The sequence below is a fragment of the Ambystoma mexicanum genome, chromosome 6q (assembly GCF_040938575.1).
Source record: "Ambystoma mexicanum isolate Mex_15411 chromosome 6q, UKY_AmexF1_1, whole genome shotgun sequence".
NCBI classification, from domain to species: domain Eukaryota; kingdom Metazoa; phylum Chordata; class Amphibia; order Caudata; family Ambystomatidae; genus Ambystoma; species Ambystoma mexicanum.
The window spans coordinates 1,174,157,449-1,174,178,316 of NC_090937.1; the positions used below are offsets into that span (position 1 = coordinate 1,174,157,449).

At 47.0% G+C, this 20,868-nt stretch overlaps 1 protein-coding gene across 1 annotated transcript in view; it reads left to right on the forward strand.

The window, feature by feature from the left end:
• The window catches only part of RFC1 (replication factor C subunit 1), a 1,503,724-nt gene that overhangs the window by 1,002,974 nt on the left and 479,882 nt on the right, over positions 1-20,868 (forward strand). The window contains exon 14 of the mRNA XM_069631787.1: positions 19,229-19,341. Coding sequence (XP_069487888.1) covers positions 19,229-19,341 — 113 coding nt within the window. The remainder of the gene's footprint in view (positions 1-19,228; positions 19,342-20,868) is intronic.

The window sequence follows — 20,868 nt, forward strand, 5'->3', positions numbered from 1 at the left end:
CCGAAGGCCTCCGGAGCGTGCGAAGAGCTGGTAAGCTTTTGTCTTTCAGATGCCGGAATGCAGCGCGAGGCGTTGGTGACAGCCGATGGACCAGGTAAGAGATGCGCTGCCACTGAAGACCGTAGTGCTAACCTGTTCTTTCTTTGTCTTTACAGGTGCTGCTGAAGACTGGATTCCAGGATGGTAAGCCTTTGTTCCCTTAGGCCCAGGATCAGAAGCAGAAGACACGATGAGCGTTCTGCTGCAGAGAATGCAGAATAACGCAAAGCAAGATTCATCCATCGGGTGTGGTTTAAATAGCCTCCTGTAGTGCTTAGGTGTCTCCTTCCACAGCCACGCCTAGGTAAGAAAAGAGTTCCTGCTTCCCAGAAGAGTTCCAGTGTTCTGAACCTAGGGAGTGGCTCCTGCCCCACCCAACAGGAAAAGTAGTCCCAAACAGAAGAGGATCAGAGGTTCAACTGGCAGGTAAGTAAGCAGCATGGTCTGCTGCAGGTAAGTCCACCCAAGCATTATGAGCCCGGCGCTTCCAGCGCTGGGACTGGGCATCTTTATGAGCCTGGTACCACTGGCGCCAGGACAGGGTCCAAAAGGTCCCAATTGGGACTGGCTGGCACTCGGAACCGGGGTTATGGGTCTGCTTCCAAGGGAGTCGGGCAAGTCCTGATCTTTTGGAAGCAGAGATCATGACAGCTCATTCCTTCTATGTCCCTGTGCTTGTCGTCCAAGGCCGCAGAATCTGGTGATTAGCACCCCCGTTGCGCTCCATGTGCAGTCCAATTCCACTTCCTTTGGCACTCTCTGCATGTAATTCCAGGGGGTCAGCCAAGCCTCTCTACTTGGTTTCGGATAGCACCTCCACTCCCAAGGGTCACCCCCTCAATCTCTTCCTGGACTCCCTGGGACCTCCTACACCCTTTGCAGGTCCTGACTTGCCTTGCAGCAGCCTCTGGTCCCCACTCACTTAAGAAATCCAGCACAAGAATGGTAAAGACGCTTCTTGTAATGTCCAGGGTTTCATCTACAATTATAGTTCTACATCAACCTTTCCTTGGAGAGGCTTAGAAGAGACAGTGCGCTCTGGGACTCAGCATTTCAAGTCTCTACGGATCATCAGTGGCATTTTCACAACTGTCAAGCATCTCCAACGGGCACCATACATCTGGCAGATCACCAAATTAGCACTTGTGCATCATGTGCAACCCTCTTGATACAGCGGATGCAAAGTTTCTTTCAGCTATGCCCCAGAAAGCGCCATTAGGTCGACACTTTCAGAGACAGGATCCGGGCGGAGATCCAAGGCAACCCACCGTTATTTCCCCTCTCAAGTCGCTCTGGGCCCTGCGAGCACTCCTCTGCCAAATTACATTCTGCTGACCCTCAGCAGCTCACGGCACCCGCTGGCCCGCTCTGCGCCAGTTGATCTCCTCACCTTCCCGGGTGCCCCTCAGGTCTGCCTATGTCCTCCATTTGGGACCGCTGCCAGCCCTCCTGCAGCGGCCGCCCACTTCTTCTTGGAGCCCCCTCATTTGCTCTCAACTCCTGCAGTCCTCCAACTCCTCGGGAGCCCCTTGCCACCAGCCACCACCTTTGTCCGAGCCGCCCGCTGCTCTGTCTTCACTCTTGCCTCACAGGATGAGCTGCCAGCCCGTGCATACACTGCGGCGGCCATCTTCTTCCCGCCTGTGCACTCTTCACCCTGCTGTCCCTCCAGCCTCACCAGGTCCCTTCACAGTCCTTCCTGGACCTGGAATGTAACCTCCGCTTGAATGGAGCCTCCTTGCCTAATTGTTTCTGGTTTCTGGCAGAGATTTTCAGAGGTCTGCACACTACGTTGTTAATACCCACTTCTAAGGCCCCTGTCTGCTCCCAGTCCGCTTCTTTAACGCTAATTGGGGTCCTCCCTGCACCTTAACCACACTGATGCTGCCACCTCAACCACAATGATGCTGCCACCTCACTCCTCTAAGAAATCCGGACTGCCTTGACTTTGCCACCTCCAGAACTATGGGTTAGTCCCCTCCTTGTGGACTCACTCCTACTGCCTCTGACTATCACTGTTCTTTCTACTTGTTACTCCCATATTGTCATCCTGCTGTGCAGTGCTTCTTAAAACCCTTTGCTAACATCCGATTCCAAGATTGAAAAAGTCAAATCTTGCTGTCTTTGCTTTGTGCTTAAAAGTCAAATCTTGCTGTCTTTGCTTTGTGCTTAAAAGTCAAATTTTGCTGTCTTTGCTTTGTGCTTAAAAGTCAAATCTTGCTTTCTTTGCTTTGTGCTAAAAAGACAAATCTTGCTGCACATTGTGAAATTCTCTGTATTTTGCTTGTATACTGTTTCTTCTCTGTAACTTGCCATCCCAGTGACCTCACCACTCTCTCTTTTGACCCACACCTACCTGCCTTAGCCCCCCAGTATCTCCATCCTCTCCTCACTTCCACCCCAATGGTGCTTTCTGTTTCTCCTATCTTTTCCAATTGCTTCTCCATTGACTATTCTTCCCTTCTCACTAAGTCTGGTAGGAAGAAGTTCAAAAAGGATATCTTGGCCTCTAACCCTGGTATTCCTATCACCGACACCTATTCCAATGCTTCCGCCAGACAGACCCTTACCGACATCCTCTTTGTCGTTCCTTCACCAGATCTATGGACTCCTCATATGGGCTCTGTGCTCTGCCCTATTTCCTCCTCTCCCATTAATGGTGGCACTGGCTGGGAAGTTCTCATGGCTTCCTTCGACTCCTCTAAAGTCATCATTAATGTCTACCTAAATGGCACTGTCATGGTCCAAGGCCCTCAGGCCCATCTCCTCCTCTTTGATAGACGCTTTCCTCGCCTAATCAATTTCCTCTCATCTCCTGCTGTCCCCTCCTCTTCCCCCTTGGCTACCTTGCCTCCTCTCTTCTCCTCCTCTGCCCCTCCTAGGGCTCTTTCTCCTCCGCAGGGCGTACCTCTGATCTGTACCCCTCCCCGGAAGGTCTTTAAGGGTGGCAACCTTCTTCATATTGCCACTCTCAACTCTCGCAATGCCGTCAAACACTCCTCTGACATCTGCCACCTCCTTGCAGAACTAGACCTTGATGTCCTTGGTCTTACTGAGACATGGTTCACGGCCAGCTGTGTCACGAGCTTTGACACTCTCCTCCCTAATGGCTACAAGATCCTCTCAGCACCCAGATCCTCCCGGTCTGGTGGGGGGGTAGCCCTGATCTTTCCTGAGTGGATTCCTGCCTCTATCATTCCCACTCAGACCTACTCCTTATTTGAATGCCTTGTCTGTAGGCTTTCTCTCTCGCCTACCCATTCTCTTACTGTGGTTACCATCTACCGGCCTCCTGGTCAAATCACCTCATTTCTCTGAGTGGGAAGACCTCTCGTCCTCCCTCCTGGCCTCTACCACTCAACTCCTCCTCCTCGGTGACCTAAATATACATTTAGACTCTCCTTGCTCCTCCTCTGTACTATTCCGTAACCTCTGCAACTCCCTCTCCCTGTCCATCCTCCCCTCTGGCCCGACTCACTCTGCAGGGCACATACTTGATGTCTTGATCTCCTCTGACCTCCCCCTCTCCATCCCTCTGACCACTCCTCTCTCCTGGAGCGATCACTCCCTCCCCTCATCTCATCTCTCCCTCTCTTCCCCCCAAGCCAAGCCTACCCCAACACTGCCACCTACCTTCTCGAAAATCCAGCCCATGAAGCGTGTGTCAGTTGAGGCTTTTGACGTCTTTCCCTCTCCCTCCCCCCCGCACCTTTGGCTGTCTCACATCCTGACACAGCCCTGTCTCTGCTCTACTCTTCAATTTCTGATACGCTTGATGCTCTTGCCCCTGTCATGAGGATCCGTTTGAAGTCCAAAGCCAAGTGCAATTCCTGGTATGACTCTGACCTAGCTACACTTAACGTAAGTGTTGGGCAGCTGAGAGGAAAGGGAGGACTTCCTGTTCATCCTCTGACAAACTGGCCTGTCGCCTGCTACAAAGGCAATACCGGCTCTCTGTCCTCACCAAGAAGAGAGTACACATTCAAGCTTGTGTCTCTGCAGCATCTAACAACCCTGCTGCAGTCTCTAACCCTCCTGTTGCCTCCCAGGCTATTTGCAATGCCCTTGCCTCTCACTTCATGTAAAAAACCCAGGACATCCTGTCCACCCTCTCCACCCACACCCCTCCTCTCCCCCCTCCATCTCTGCTTGCTGACCCTCCTTTAGCCACCCTCCCACCATCCTTCTCGTCCTTTCCTCTTTTCAACCCTGACGAGGTCGTCTGATCTATGAAAGCCTCGTCAAAACAAGTTCATCCCTGTTCCTCTAAAACCATCAAGGACCACATTGACACCCTTGCTCCGGCCCTTGCTGATTTTTGCAACCACTCCTTTGACTCGGGATCCTTCCCCTCCCCTCTGAAGCACTCCTTTGTGCATCCTCTTCTCAAGAAACCCACAGCTGATCCTTCTTGTCCAGCTAACTATCGCCCAATTTCCATTACTCCCTTTCTTGGCAAACTCCTGGAAAAGTTGGCCATCTCTCAGCTTAACCTTCATTCCAATTCTTTTGGCTGTCTCCATGACCACCAGTCTGGCTTCAGAGCTGCCAGAAGCATTTAAACTGCTCTCCTGAACATTCGTGAAGATCTGCTCTCCAACCTTGACTCTAACATTCCCTCTGTCCTCATCCTCCTCGATCTCTCTTTTGCCTTCGACACGGTCAACCATACCATCCTGCTCAACCGTCTCCGTGAAAACCTGGGTATCACTGATCAGTCTCTGGCCTGGCTGACCTCTTTCCTCTCAGATCGACCCTCCCAGGTCCAACTTGGGTCCTTCCTTTCATCTATCTTCCTCTCTACATGTGGTGTTCCCCAGGGATCTAACCTCTCGCCCTGGCTTTTCAACCAATACCTGGCAACTCTCACCCACTGCATTGCCACTTTCTGCTCAAATTTCCAGTGCTACGCTGACAACACTCAACTCATTTTCAGGCTGCCCTCTGTCACCTCCTCTCCCATCTCTGATCGCCTAACTGCCATTCAAGATTGGTGTTCCGCCAATGATCTTTGTCTGAATGCCAGCAAGACTGAGATCCTCATCGGCACACCTTCACCATCCTTTCCCCTCACTCTCTGGCCGGCCTCCCTTGGCCCTCCTCCTACCCCCACCTGCAAGGCTAAGAACCTCAGGGTCATCTTTGACTCCACCCTTTCCTTCTCCGCCCACATCTCTGAGGTCTATAAAAAGTCAAATTTCCGACTGCACCTCCTCAGAAGCTCATGGTATCCCAAGCTCTGGTTCTCTCTAGCTTGGACTATTGTAACAGCCTTTCTAAATCTACCTGCCTCTACTCTCTGCCCTCTGCAACTAATCCAGAACAGGACTGCGAGACTTGTCCTTGGCCTCAAGCCCTGGGATCGTATCTCTCCAGCTCTGAAATCTCTCCACTGGCTCCCAGTGGATGCAAGGATTAAATTCAAAACCCTCTGCATTGTCCACAAGGCTTTCTGGGGCCTGGGTCCAAAATACCTTCAGCTATCCCTCCGCAAATACCTCCCTTCTCGAGCTCTTCGCTCCTCTACCTCCAACTCCCTCAGGGTCAGTCGTTTTTCAAAGAAACAAGCTGGGAGTAGATCTCTGTCTTCGGCTGGGGCCTCCCTCTGGAACAGCCTCCCTGCCGCTCTAAAACTTGAGGAGAACGATCTCCGGTTCCGGAAGCACCTCAAGACCTTCCTCTTTTCTTCTGCCTTCGCTCCCGCTCCCCCCTGCTGATCTGTTCTCTCTTGGCACTGTGCACCTGGCCACCCTCATGCCTTCGGACCCAGGTACCTGCTCACCCTGCCACCCTCCCACACTGCCTCCGGGCCACCCCTTGCACTGGGGTCTGTATCTGTACCCATACAGCCCCCCCTTTTTCTTCCTGCACTTAATCAGACCTACCCTGTCTGCTGCCTTAAACCTAGCAATTGCAAATTGCTGGCTGCATTACCACTGTTTGTTGCCTTTATGATTTATTTATTGTTATTTATCTGTTTCTCCTCTGCATCGCACTTTCCACTTCTCCCCCCTTCCATGTCCTTTTCCCATCCCCCTCTCACATGAACTTGTGCTTTCTCAATGTCACTGGGCCTAGAAAGATCTCTGTTTTGTTCTCCCCTGTTCCACTCCCTTGCCTTTTCACGCTGTGAAACACTTGTGTACGAGCGCGATAGAAATAAAATATCAATCAATCAAATGGGTCGGGAGCTCGCACCGTTCGGGTCTGCTCAGCCCACCATCTTGGCCACACACACCCAGTTGAGACATTTGTCTTTGAGCTGCGGTGCACTGAGCCTGTCAGAAATGGCACACACTGAATGGTTTCTTTCTGTTCAACTTCTGCTGTGGCTGCAGATACTCATGGAAATGCCTTAAATAATGCATGCAGATTTATTTTCATAGCATTTTAGGATCATAGCAGTAATAAGATGCAAAACTTAATACAATTGGGAGGTATCCTTCTAACAAATGATGGCGCTGTAAATGCTAAATTAGGTCTATATGTGGGGAAATTGCACTGCAGATGCAACTAACAATTCCTGTTCTATGTGGGTGGTGCTCCCACTGCTAGTAAGCTATTCCTATTCTATGTGAGGGGAGCTTGGATCGCTTTGCCCCTGCTGGGCAAGTTCTTGATGATGGGAATTTGGGCTGCCAAGGGCTCTGCTTTTACCATCTACGCAAGTCTAGCTTGCATTTAGGGCCCTTCATTTACCTGTTCAGTGTGGAGGTTCGTGGACATCTCCACCCCATGCAGTTCCATCTCTATGCAAATGGAACTTCTACTGTTGTGACTGACTACTTATATGGGCTAATCTTGTACGATTGGGACCCACAACATTTCTGTTAATGGGAGGAAAGAATGATCTGCTGAGGCCCATGGCATACCCGCTTCTATATTAGGAAAGAATGTGCACTCCTGAAGAATATGTTGTACCTGTTCTATGTGAGGAGAGCTTCTACTGCAGAAACCCATTCCTTATCTGTTCTGTGTGGGTATCCTCTGCCCTTGATTTGCCTTGCACGGATTCACTCCACTTGTTCTACATGTTAAAAGTTTGCATTGCTGTTATCCTGATTTGTCGTTTCTGTGTCAGAAGCCTGAACAGCTCCTGCCGATCTGTTCTGTATGAATCATTAAGCAGCTTATGCTGCTGCTGTACCAATTCTTTGCATGCAGGGGAAGCTCATTAGTGCTCATCTGATCAATTTGTGAGAGGGTGCTTGTGCTACAGCACACATTGCTTTATCTGTTGATTGTGAGAAACCTGATTTTCTGTCATGTTGTGAACCACATAATGATTTCCATACAGTTTTAACATTTTGCATGCATCGACTGCCACATATTTTACTCTTGTGACAGAGAAAATGTATTTTTACCCGCTTCACATCACATTTACTCAAGTTTAAAAATAGGACGTAAAATACTCCCACCTCCAAATCTTATTTGGAGCACTGCCTATGCGCTTAAAGCAAAAGACAAAAAGCCAAACTGGGCAAGTGACACGGGAGGGATGAATGACCCCATCGCTCTTAGCCATATGGGAGACCAATCGGACTGAAGGCTCACCACCGGGCTACAAGCATGTGCACCTTCAGAGATCCTGCAACGAAACACTGTGCAGATCTCTGGACATAAGCTCCACAGTACTCTGGACGTGTTTCCAGTTCAACCGCTCAAGGGCACAGCAAATGTTGAAAACTAGCAGAGCCGCCGTCACGTCACTTAACATATTGATGACCTCTTCAAGCCAGCGCATACAGGTTGTACGGATAGCAGAGCTGGGACAGAAGGATTGTGCCAGACATGTTTTTGCCACACAAGAACAGTATCTTGACTTTGAGGAAAGTGAGCTGCTAGACCTCCCTCTATTGCGCATGAACAGCCATATCAAGCTGCACCAGTAGTCAGCGCCTGTAGACTAACCTTATCGGAGCTCGCCTTTCTGGCCCTGCCTCATATGCAGCAAGATACTTGGTTTCTGAATGGGACGACAAGCCTGAGCATACAGGCCCTCCCCTGTATGCTCTACAGTAGTAGGTTGGGGGATTCTTCCAGGCGAGGATGATGAGTCCCTCATTAACTGTTTCCTCCATTTTTGACTGGGCCAGAAATGAGATCCGGGGCCAGAGGGGATATCCTGGGGGAAACACACTTGTCCTGGAAACAAGACTGCATGGAGTGCCACAGGTTCGATACCCAATCCTGCATGAAGTGCGTTATTTTAAAAAATGTCGTTTTTTAATAATTTATTTTAGGACGACGACTTGCCTGGGCCAAGACCCTAAAAGGGTAGCTTCGCTGAGGCGCACCAAACTCCTCCAAGAAGTTCTGCACACTCCTTTTTGAAGGTTCAGCAGCATGCCACCCCGGTTGTCGGATTGTTATACTTGTCTTGCAATCCTGAGACAGGTTTGCATCTTTGGATGTTTTCTATGGTGAGGAGAGGATACAGGCTCCGACTTCCAAACCTTCAATCTCCCCGTCCACCCATGTTCATCAATGCTCATGGAAGGCCTTGTGAAAATATTGAATCTGGTTGAAATAGAAGAGATCCCCTGGAATAAAGCTTGACAGGGTTATATTTTGTCTTCTCCCCTCCTACCCCCCAAAGGACAAAGTGGGATGGAGGACGGTTATCCAGGCTTAACGGTTTCCTTTGGAAAAAGAGGTCCAAGATGGTCACTCTGGTCTAAATTCACCCAGCCCTTGTAGATGAGGGGGGTTGGCTGTGTACTCTTACTCTGTATATCTTTTTTGAAATCCAGTACAAGACTTCATGTATTGTACATGAAACAGGGACATACTTGAGAGATACAACACACTTTCTCAATATCCTAAGGGGAAATTGGCAACCTACAACCAGATGATATATTAGTGTCCTTTGATGTTCAGAGCTTGTGCACGTCAATTCCCCATGAAGATGTTTTGGAAGCCTTGGAATGGTCATAATTGCAGGAAGAGGACTGCGAGGCAACGAAAGTGTTCACACTAGAATTTACTAAAATCATTCTATACAACATCTTTTTCAGATTTAATAAACGATTCTATCTGCAGGCGGCCGGCACCTCAATGGGGTTATACACTGTCTTGAAACATCAACATTGGTCAACCAAACTTTTAGGATGGAAAAGGTACATTGATGATGTGTTTGTAATTTGGAGAGGTAAGCAAAGGGAGCTCGAGGATTTCTTTGGATATCTTAATTCCATACACAAACGCCTACAATTTACCATGGTAGTGGGCACTCCAAAATTACACTACTTGGATGTAGAATTAGAACTAAAGAATGGCACCCTGGTTACCAACATATTTCACAAACCAACAGATGTAAACAACCTCCTACATTATCTTAATCACCACCTTAGACACCTCAAGGACAATCTTTCTTACGGGATTGAAACATTTTGTTTCCGATGACAAAACATTAAAAGTGGAAAATCAGAAAATGACTGCTAGATACACTCAGAGGGTATCTTAACACAATAATTGCAACAGCACAGACCAAAGCAAGCCAACAGAAATGTGACAAGAGACATACCGTTTTTGTATGCACTAAAATATTCCAGTCAGTCACCAAGTGACTAAACTTATGAAAAATAAAAATTTAAAAAAGGAAACGTATACAGCTTGATGCACAGTTACAAAATCTTTTCCCCAGACCGACTCTTTTATCATGACAGGGGCAAATATTTCAGGGACCAACTGGTCAAGACAGATAAATCAAAGCCAAGCTCACAACCTATACTCCATAAGAAGAACGATGATACATTTCCCTGCCTACATTGTAACAAACTTAAAAACATCATGCAGGGCAGCTATAACAGGGGTAAAAAATTACACTGAGGGACTTCGCTACATGCGATTCAAGTTCTATGATATATGGCCTAAGCTGCCCATGTGGTTTTTTGTATTTAGGCCAAACAAAAAGGAAAGTAAAAGAGGTGTAATGGGCATAAAAGTAACATACGCACAAAGAACACACACTCTCCAGTTGCTTGAGGTTTCTCAGAACAAAGACACATCGTAGCTCAATTGAAATTAATTGTACTGGAGGTAGTACATAAACCATACAGAGGATGGGACCTAGCCAGGAAACTGAACCAGAGGGAACTCTATTGGATTGAAAAACTGGATAGCTTGACTCAGAATGGTATGAAAGAAGACTTTTACCTGGGACCTTTTCTTTTAAAACCATTTGTTCTTGTAAGCCTTAATAAGCTATTAGAATAATGAAAAGAAAGTGTTGCCTAGGATGAATGGTGTACTACTTGGACTGTAAGCATGACTACCACCTTGAATCATCCACCTGGATAAGTCTTTGTTTACCTAGAATTATAAACAACACTCTAGAGCTTCTGAGAAAATCGCTTGTTATCTTGACCAGGATAATGGGCATCATATGAATACTAGTACAAATAACAGATGGCTCTAATCTCAGGACCAATAAGTGAGTACACAACATTGGGCGAATACCCTCTGGACAAGTAAAGATGAGATCATAAAAATCATTGAGCTGTTATACATCCTTATAGTTCTACCCATATAATAAAACCATTAGCCGGACTAATGCAATTCTATATGACATTATCTGCACTAATTGCATCGTGAGGATTACATGACCTGATAGTACGTTTTTCACGATTATATAATTTCACAATAAAGTGGAGTTGCGTATAAAGTCTTAAAGTACATTCATAGTGACATAGTGTTCCTTTTGAGACATAACCACCTAATAATTAACGTGCTATGTTGCGCATGCAAATGTTATTAAAAGAAGGAATAAGGAAAGACCGCTAGAGCAAATAAGGACGCTCCACATCATTTGTTTACAAATGACATCACACTATCACGTAGCGGTGACGTAGTTTAAATAGCGGCCATTTTTAATGGCTTGCGAGGGTCAGAAACAAGGCGGTTTTGTGAAGCAGGCTTTATACACACGAGGTAAGCATTTTAATCTTTTACCGTTTTACTTTATCAAAAGGAATTCAGAAGAACTAGTTCTATAATCTAAGCTGTCCTTTACCATTTTCCCTGTATAGGTTTTAAGGAGCCATACATTTTGAAACATTTGGATATTGCACAGCGCTTCAGAATACAGACTGAAGCAGACCTTAAATTGATGCTCTATTATATACGAGCACACATTTAACAAGCAAGGTCATCTTTTTGACACTCATCGTTCACCATACAGAACTGTCAGATTTTTGACTAATAAGACTTGGAATGAGAACTGTCCTCTATTTATCCCATATAGGTCCCAAGATAATGGTGATGTCTGCAACGCTGCAGAGCATTGCCTGCTTCAGACCTTAACATCCAACTCAGAATTGCAGTGAAGTTAGGACCTGCAGCTGTTGTGTTCTATCCTAAATATGCCAGATATTTGATTAATGTACACAGCAAGCTTTCTTTTTTACAAAAAACGGCTAAAGGTACAATTTGGACCAAGGACTTATGATGTATTAATTTCAACAGGTTGAGTTCTTATAAAGCATAGAAAAGCACAGATGAGCCGACTATATAACTCCTCGAGCCCAGACATTCTAGTTTGAAGAGTACCTTATTTCAGTTATATTTAACATCAACTCATAATTCCAAGACAAATGAAACATCACTGTTTATTAATTCACTTAACAGGTCGGAAAGCTGGTTTACAGCAGTATTTATGAATTTATATCTGCTTGGATTACATAATTCTTACCTACACCAGTTGAATGACAAAGGGATGGCCCATGATAGATTTTGTGATGAGATTAGTATATGTGACTATGAGAATATTCCATACTAAGAGAGTATATTCTCCATTTGAGTTCATAGATCATGAAGAGAATTCACGTACGAGAGAGAGTGCAAATTCTTGCTCCTGAAGAAGGGATTGTTGTCCTAAAACACATAGAGCAAGTTTTTCTAGTTGTTGAAAATACATGCATTCTTTGCATAGTACAGATTCTTTGTGCTATATTTGTATTATTTAAAAACAATCTGGTGTAGAGATGAGCCAAAAAATCTTTTTTGCAAAAAACGAGTGACTGAATTTCTTTTACATGATTTACTAATATTCATCTGAAGTTGTTGATTGTTATACAATAGCACTAGGTGTGCAGGGGACGCAAGTGTTCCACACAGTGGAAACTTGTTTGTTTTTTGTTGTTTCACGACCCAGTGCCTGGGTTGTTTTTCTCCCCTGCACCCTCTTACCAATGTACACATTAGTCATTTGTTATTGAATATCGGTGTGCACCTGACCATTGGATTTATGCATTACGAGTACAAATCCCCACCCTTTGAACTGAGTTCGCCCTAGAGGGTCTTCACTAAGGTAATGGATTTATCATGCCCCATTTGTGTCGTCAAGGCATTCACAACTACCCATACCCGGATTACTGGCTGATTCACTGCTTCTCCACCTTCTGGTTCAAGACATCAGCTGACTAGGTCTCCCACCTTGCCTATGCGCTGGACCTCACAATAAATCGGGGCAAATTAACCCTCACCCTGATCCAGTGGATATAATACATTGGCCTGATCCAAAAGCGTAGTATGATGAGGGTGATGATGGAAATGCATTGAGGGGCAGGGCCTCCTCGTCCTTGTCCTACCACTTGTTTGCCTGAACCCCTGGCAGTGCTGCTCTTCATTTGACCTTTTGGTGAACAACACCCCTGGGATACCCTTATGGTACCCATGGGTGGGGGTACACCGTTGTACCCCGTGTGTGTTTTTGGGCACCTGTGTGTTGCCCACAGAGCAGGGTATGGGCTGGTGGCAGCTACATGCTGACCTGGCAGTGGCTCAGTTTCCTCCATTTATGGGGTTCCCAGGCACTGCCATAGGAATCAATGCATTCCTGAACAAAGGCAAGATGGCCACTATGGGCTCTTGTTTTCCTTTGCCTATACTCCTTGTTTTCTCATAGCCCTGAGAAGCCCTGGCTCCGTTCCCTTCCCCTGATTGGATTTTTTTTGGAAGAACCATATATGGTCCTGATGGGGAAACCAATGCCAGACTGGCTGGAACCTTCTCAGGAACTGTGTGCTGAAGGCATGCCCGTGGGTGAAGCCTCTATGAATGGAGCGAGGAGTCGGTGTGCATTCTGTGTTGTGGATGTCTGGTTTTGGTTGGGTGCCACAATGCTTGGGCAATACCTGACTGGCACTGGTATGAATGCAGTGTAGTGCTCTGAAAGACTGGGGAATAGCCTCAAGTCCACATCCTATCTTTTGGGTGTCTGGTATTCGGAGAATGGCCTGAATGCCTGATTGTGTGCTGCCTGCATAAATGTTCTTGTCTGTTATTGGCTGGCGGAGCTTGGCTCAGTCCAAGTGAATGGGGAGTGCTTTGTATATCAATGGCTACCACACTTGCCTCCATGTTGAAAAGCAGAATCTTGAAACTGAAGTTCAGAAGCTGAAGCTGGAGCAGGAAGCTGAAGTAACAAGATGATGTTCCCTGGAGCCCATCTGGAGGAAGAAGTCTGCTGCTGCAACTCTTCATCAAATCCAAAAGTTGCTGTGCTGCTTCAAGGACTGATCCAAGAGAGGACCTGGATAGGCGACTTCTTCCCGAGATACAACCAATCGTGCAACCAATGCTCTTCATCCGAAGTACCTCAGAACCCAAGTCCTGTATTCCTGCTGTCCGGAAATGGAGTCTTTGTGATTCCAGGGGATTGCCTGGACATCTTGATCCAATCGCATCGCTCAGTGTCCAGTGGAGTATTTGTGACTGCCAGAAGCCAAGCTGCTGTCTACTGCCCGGAAGAGGGGGTACCCTGACATTGTGCTGCCTGATGCCTGGAGCTGCCAATGTTCCACTTGATTGAAGAATCCTTCAAGGGGCATCCCTGCCATGACATCTGATTAATTTTTCCCGCCAGTAAAGATTCATTGTCACTGCCTGCAGAGGAGTGCCTGTGGTGGGTTTCTTGCCACCAAAATCCGAAGAAGACGTCCCGAGGGTCCAAACTTGGTGGAGGTCCGCAGTGTAGTCCAGTGGTCGTGTCCAGGTCACCAGAAGCCATCCTCTGGTCCGTGTTGCAGCTGCAGCACCAAAGATAGTTTTGTCTAAGGTACAAGGTGTGTTGTTTATGGGTATATATTTATCTGAACATTATTTTATATAAAAGAACTGTGTTTGCGCATAACATGGTGTGTGAACATTCATTTGTGGGGGTTTGGGGATTCACTGTACCTAAGAGCCCTGTCTGCATCACCTCCTGAGAGTCTCAGCCTTGGGTTGCTCGTCAACACTACCACATAGAGAACTTTGGCTGGGATTCTCTGTGCCTCTGCCCCAACCATATAGCTCAGGGAAAAGACCAAAACTGTGCAATAGGCTGATTAGCCATTCGTCCAGTTAGGGGAATATATGCATGCCTTTCCGCCCAAGGTGAGCTTCTACCACTGACATCAGCTTGTTGAAGACTGTGGGTGCAGAAGAAAAGCCAAAACAGAAGAACCCTGAATGGTAGTGGGCAGACCCCACTGCAAATCTCAGGTACTACTTGTTCTTGGTATGATCGGCACATGTAAGTAGGCAATCTGGAGGTCCAGGGATATCAATCAGTAGGATCCGAGCAAAGGCAACTATTTTTAACTGGTCTTTGCGCAGGAACAGGTTCAACAGCAACAAAGAACCAGAAAGTAGAGCGTTTTAGCCGCTGCCTTGCTCTGCCAAGGGTGCCAGTTCAATGGCACCTTTCATTAGAAGTTGACACACCTCCTCCAGAAGAGGAACCGGAGGCAGTGAGCGGCTGGAGGAAGGCTCATCAGGAGGGTGTTTAGCAAAGAGGAGGCAGTAACCCCGAGTTATGCAAGGATCAAGTGTCTGAAGGGATTTGATGGTCCTACTCAATAAAAGAAAAATGACCCCCTCCCCCACTTAGGTGGAATGCCTATGGGTCTCCTCGTAGGGGCTTTGTCTCTGGAGTCGCTGTGGGGAGCACTGAGGCAGCATTAGCACCTTTACATGCTCCAAAATCTCTGCTTTTACAGAGGGGTGGCAGAGCGACTGCTTGCTGGTGGGCGCCAAGTTGCGCCCATCGAAGGGCATATCTAGCAGCTTTGTCTGGAGTTGAGCAGTAAATCCAGAGTCCCATGTTTTGCCATCCCCATTCCTCCGTTTCATCAGTGCGATCTTGGGCACCCGCCTGAGCAGAGCTTTTCCTCCCCAGGATCGAGTGGCATAGATCCTTCACATGGTCCATGTTTTTCTGTCTTAGAAGCTCTTGCCAGCCTCATTCTTTCTGCTGGCACCATGGCCTCCTGCAACCTGGTGGTGCTGGAGACCTAGTTACGCATGAGGTTGCTCCAGAGGTTTCTTCAATGTCAGCAGTGTCTGTTTCAGGGCAGCGTGTCAGGGCTTTTAATAATCTCTGAAAATGTTTCTAGCTATCCGGTGGTATGTCCTCCCAGACAACCTTCTGAGAGGGGCATTACTTTGGCAATCTTGGCCCCAACTGACTGTGTTTATGGACACCCCCACTGAAGGGTTGGGATGCTCAACTGCTACATTAGACAATGAGTGGGCTTTGGTCCCCGAAGGGAATACATCAATTTGTTCAAGCTGTGGCCAATCAAGCTGGCCTTCAGCTACTACTTCTCGGACAAGAGATATCAGGAAAGATGACCAGTTCTTTGGTTATGCTGGTGCCCATGTTAGCACAGCTTTGACTAAACAGACCCTGTCCAGGTGTAGAATCCTCTGCATCTCGGAATGCCACGATTTGACTAGGAAGGAGGTGCCTGAGGGTCTTTTTTGGGGCAGAGGGTAGTCATTCGCCTAGAGGTCTAGCTGCCACTATGATCCCGGTCTTGAACATATGTCAAGCAGCAACGTGGGCATTGCACGCTTTCGCCAAACATTAATTCCTGGATTCCCTGTAGGGGCAGGGTGCACTCGTCTCTCCTCCTGGTCTACGTACTACTGTGGGAGTCTATCAAAGATGAGTCAAACCAATTGCCTCTCAATAAGGGTTCTGTCTGACGGATGTTATTCCCACCGATTCCTCAACCATCTCCCAATCTCCCCCTCGTGGTAGATGGCTCATTCACTTTATTTGTTGTGGTCCTGCAGCTGCTCAATATTAGTTAGAAGAAAACTGGTGGAACTGAGTTCATGGTTCATGGTAGTTCCATATATGCCGGCCCTGACATTCTGCCCTGAGTGGAGCGTACACTGGTGCCGGGTCGAGTCGCACTGCATTCAGCCCTCACCCCCGCCCCTATAGTGGAGAAAGGGTTTCCAAGGACAGCTGGCTATAGAGGTAGAGGATCAGTGTTGAGGAACCTGTGGGAGGAACATCCATCAGAAAGATCATTACCGAGATGCAAGTAATTGGTTCTTCTTTCTGCCCAAGAATTGTGATGACTTTTCACCTCAACCAAGGAATCTCATTGCCATTGTTCTTTCCGACCCCCCCACCTCAGACACATAAAGTTTTTTGCTCTTCCTGTATGTGGTGAGGGCTCTGAGATTATACCTCCAGAGAACCAAAGAAGTAAGAAAGACCACACAGATTTCCATGCTCTTCAGTGGAGCCAACCTGAGCTCAGCAGCTTCTAAGGCTAATGTAGTGTGTTGGTCGCATAGCACCATCCTGGAAGCCTACATGTTGAGAAACAAAACACCTCCTCAGGATCTTCATGCACATCTATTAAGTGCACCCTTTGTTGTCTGCCGGCGACACATTAAGTTGGAAGGGATCGGCAAGGCAGCCACCTGGTCTACCCCTAACTCCCTCTGCAGGCACTATGCAATTTACTCTAGCTCAAGACGCGATGCCACACTTGGACAAGCTGTTTTAAGAAGTCTTTGTGGTAGATTAGAAGGGGGGGGGCTGGAAGCTTACTAGAGATGGAACCTCGCCAAAAGTATTGAAGAAAGGGGACGGGCTGTAATGGTAGGAAAATGTTACTCGATAGTGTGTCAACAGTGCTCTTAGCCCATAATCCCCTTGATGCCTTATACCCTCCCGCCTTTCCCACTCAAAAGGATGTCATGTCAAAATGGACTGAAAGTGAGCGGGGTGCACAAAGGAGGAGCCAAACCGAGGATGTGCTGGAAAGTTCTTCAATATGGAGTTTTGGAGCATCCCAAAAGTAAGACTGAACGGGGACTATAGACCAAGAGTACTGTTGTCACTACGGTGAGTATCTTTTTCTTTTTAAATCTCCTGGCATTCAATACATTGTTGATTTAGGATGCAGTAAGCTTGCTGAAGGGTGAATATTCAGGACAAGGGACTGCCAAGATGTATTCTCAGCCTCTCCTCAGGTCAAACGTTTGGTTGATTAACCTTCCTTTGGGGGTACCTAGACCCTCAGAGGTCTAAGGCCCTGAGTGTTCCGTGGAGCAGATGAAAAAGAACCTTCATGGGGGTAGGGAAAGGATTATGTTGCGTGGGGTGGGGGGGGGGGGTGAGTAGAGGGCTCTTAAATTCAGTAGAAGACCCATCCAAACCCAACAAGCCTATACTCTCCTCATCTGCTGCCTCCTTTTGTCTTTTGTCTTGCTGCGGGCACCTTCAGTCGACACACTGGGGCGTGCCTATTCTCTAGAGCTGAGCTTGTTCTGTCACTAACACCCGCTCCCAGCCTTAATGGGAGCGACCAGTGACACATGTGGCCACCCTCTGCGCTTCTGCTGTTGTGCATTCACTACTGCTCCAGCCCTGCAGTACAGGTGCCAGTTTCTGGCAAAGCCTCATTACAATCGGCTCTCCTGGGGGTGCAGTGATTTTGCGGCTCTCCCCATATCCTCATCTCCCTCAGGGGTTCACGCATCTGGGCCACTTTTTTTCTACCTGCAAGGATCTGCTAGCATGCTGATGGCATGTTTCTTGGTATGGATCAGCCATGGCTGGACCAAAATGCCCTCAGGAATATTTTACTACTATTCCAGTGTTATGACGTTCATTCATCACCCGTGTTTTTTTTTACACAGCATTTTTTGCCTAAACTCTTTCAAATATGGGGGGGTGGAGGTGGTTAGGGCATATAAGGGGTGGGGTAGGGAATAGAGAATAAATAATAGGGCAGGGACGCTTGGAGGGGGGACCCCCCCAAATAAAATAAAAAAGAAGAAAATTCAGAGTTTTTTTGGGCAAAGATTTTCAGTAAAAAATGCTGCAGAAAACCATGCTGTGGTCACATTTTTCGAAGGGGTTAACTCGCTTGCTTCCTTCAATGAGAGTCGAATATCCTTCTAGTAAAAATAATAGGTCCTCCATTTAAACCTAAGTAGAAATCATACACACTGGATAACATCCAATGTTTGCAGTTTAAAATGTCGTTTTCAAATTGTGTGTTGTATGTATCACTTTTCCAGTGATATGGGCTATAGACTTTTATAGTTTGCATCCCAGTTTCTATATTCAAAATGTATTTTTATAACCCATGCAATACTCCTTGTACTTATTCTGCTGCATGTCTATTTTGTTCACTTCAGCTACATGTAGGGTTAAGTAGCCATTATAGCTCCTTTCTTTTGATGTATGGTCCTCCAGCCCTCATTAGCCTCTCACCACTAGTTCAAAGTGGTTGACTTTGGGCCTTATTAATTCACCCATGTTGCGAGCAGCAAATGTACTGCTAAAGGCCTAGCATTTTACTTTCTTAGACTTTCAACAATGCCTAACAGAAGACATTTCAGTAAGGCTTTGCAGTTTCCTGAAAATTGGCAGATCTGCAAATGGTCCCCCAAAAAATGAGCTTCAAGTTTATTTAAGCTTTGATATATCCTCTAAAACATTGAAAGTTTTACCAATTTTACGATGTTCTTATACTTTTGCTGCTACGGATTGTTTGAGCTATTGGATGACTTTTGAAATAAGTGTGCAGGTGTCTTGTTTTCTCTTTAATTTCTTCAGAATAAACGTGGTGGTGTTGGATGTATTCATCTGTTGTATTTTACCCTGAGTACTGGGCTGCAGTCTTTATAAGAGCATCATTCTGTTTGTATGTCTGAATATTAATACAAGGCTTTTGTTTTTATGTACGCCTTCATAGGAAAAAGATCCTCCCCAGCTTCCTTCAGCAATTCTACAAAATCCATTGTGTTCTGAAAGCTACATTTAGAAATGTTACATTGTATAGTATATGAAAGTAATCAAAAGGACAACAGTTGAGGTGTTCATGAATAATGCATCACCTTTCTTTACGCATATAGACCTAGTTTCATTGAAAACGTATTTTTCCAGCATCAAAATATGGAAAGTTCGGAGGGAAAGATGATGGTTCCACTTTTAAAGCAGCACTTCTGTCTGGCCCCCCAGGCGTTGGTAAAACTACTACTGCTTCTTTGGTCTGTGAGGTAAGGCTTAATGGATTTCTGCTAGTGTATTGTACAATTCAGTAATATGTATCCAGTGATTATTTATTATAATCCGCATGCAATGTAGTATGCCAGTCTTAAACATGTAAAATTTGTGTACATTTGCAATAAGTAGGTGCAAGAGCTTGGCTTTTACCTAACTGACTTATAAAAGGTATCTTGATTATTAAGGAATTGTCTTTATTCAATCTGCAAGGAACTGGCCAATCCTGCCTCAGTCTCTACCTCTCCTGTCCCCTCCCAGGCCCTCTGTACGGCACTGGCTTCTCACTTCATCTCTAAAACTCAGGACATCCTGTCCTCCCTCTCCTCCTATCCCTTCCCTCCCCCCACTCCCAGCTCCTCCCCGGACCTTTCTGCAGCCACCTCTCCTCCCTCCTTCTCTGCCTTTCCCCTGTTCTCCGCAGACAAGGTTTCTAGACAAGTCCGATCTATGAAAGTATCGTCGAAAACAGGTTCACCCCTGTTCCTCCAAAACTATCAAGGACCACATCGACTCCCTGGCTCCTGCCCTGGCTGATTTCTGCAATCACTCCTTCGTCACTGGAGTCTTCCCATCCCCCCTGAAGCACTCCCTTGTGCACCCCTTCTTAAAAATCCCTCTGCCGACCCCTCCTGCCTAGCTAACTATCGCCCAATCTCCATCACTCCCTTCCTGGGCAAGCTCCTGGAGAAACTGGCCATCTCCCAGCTTAATCTCCACACTGAATCTGTTGGCTGTCTTCATGACCATCACTCTGGCTTCAGAGCTGCCAGAAACACGGAAACTGCCTTCCTGAACATCCGTGAAGACCTGCTCCCCAACCTTGACTCTAACACCCCTTGCGACCTCATCCTGCTTGATCTCGCTCTTGCCTTTGACACTGTCAATCATGCCATCCTGCTTAACCATCTACGTGATAACCTGGGTATCACTGGTTAGGCTCTGGCGTGGCTGACTTCTTTCCTCTCTGAACGACCCTCCCAGGTCCAACTTGGGTCCTCCTTCTCTGCTATCTTTTTCTCTACCTGTGGTGTCCCCCAGGGGTCTAACCTCTATCCCTGGCTGTTCAACCAATACCTGGCACTCCTGGCCCACCGCATCGCCACACTCTGCCCCAACTTTCAGTGCTATGCGGATGACACCCAGCTCATCTTCAGGCTACCCTCGGCCTCCTCCTCTACTTCCCTCATCTCGGACTGTCTTTCTGCTATCCAGGAGTGGTGTGCCGCCAATGACCTCTCCCTCAATGCCAGTAAGACTGAGATTCTCCTCATCGGCACACCCGCTCCCTCCTTTCCTGTATCTTTCTGGCCGGCCTCTCTTGGTCCTCTTCCTGATCCTACCTGCACGGCTAAAAACTTTGGGGTTATCTTCGACTCTACACTCTCCTTCTCTCCTCACATCTCTGACGTCTCGAAGAAGTCACATTACCATCTGCAACTCCTCAGGGGTATTCTTCCTTTCCTCTCCTTCCCCCAGAAGCTCATTGTCTCCAGGGCTCTGGTTCTCTCTAGGCTGGACTA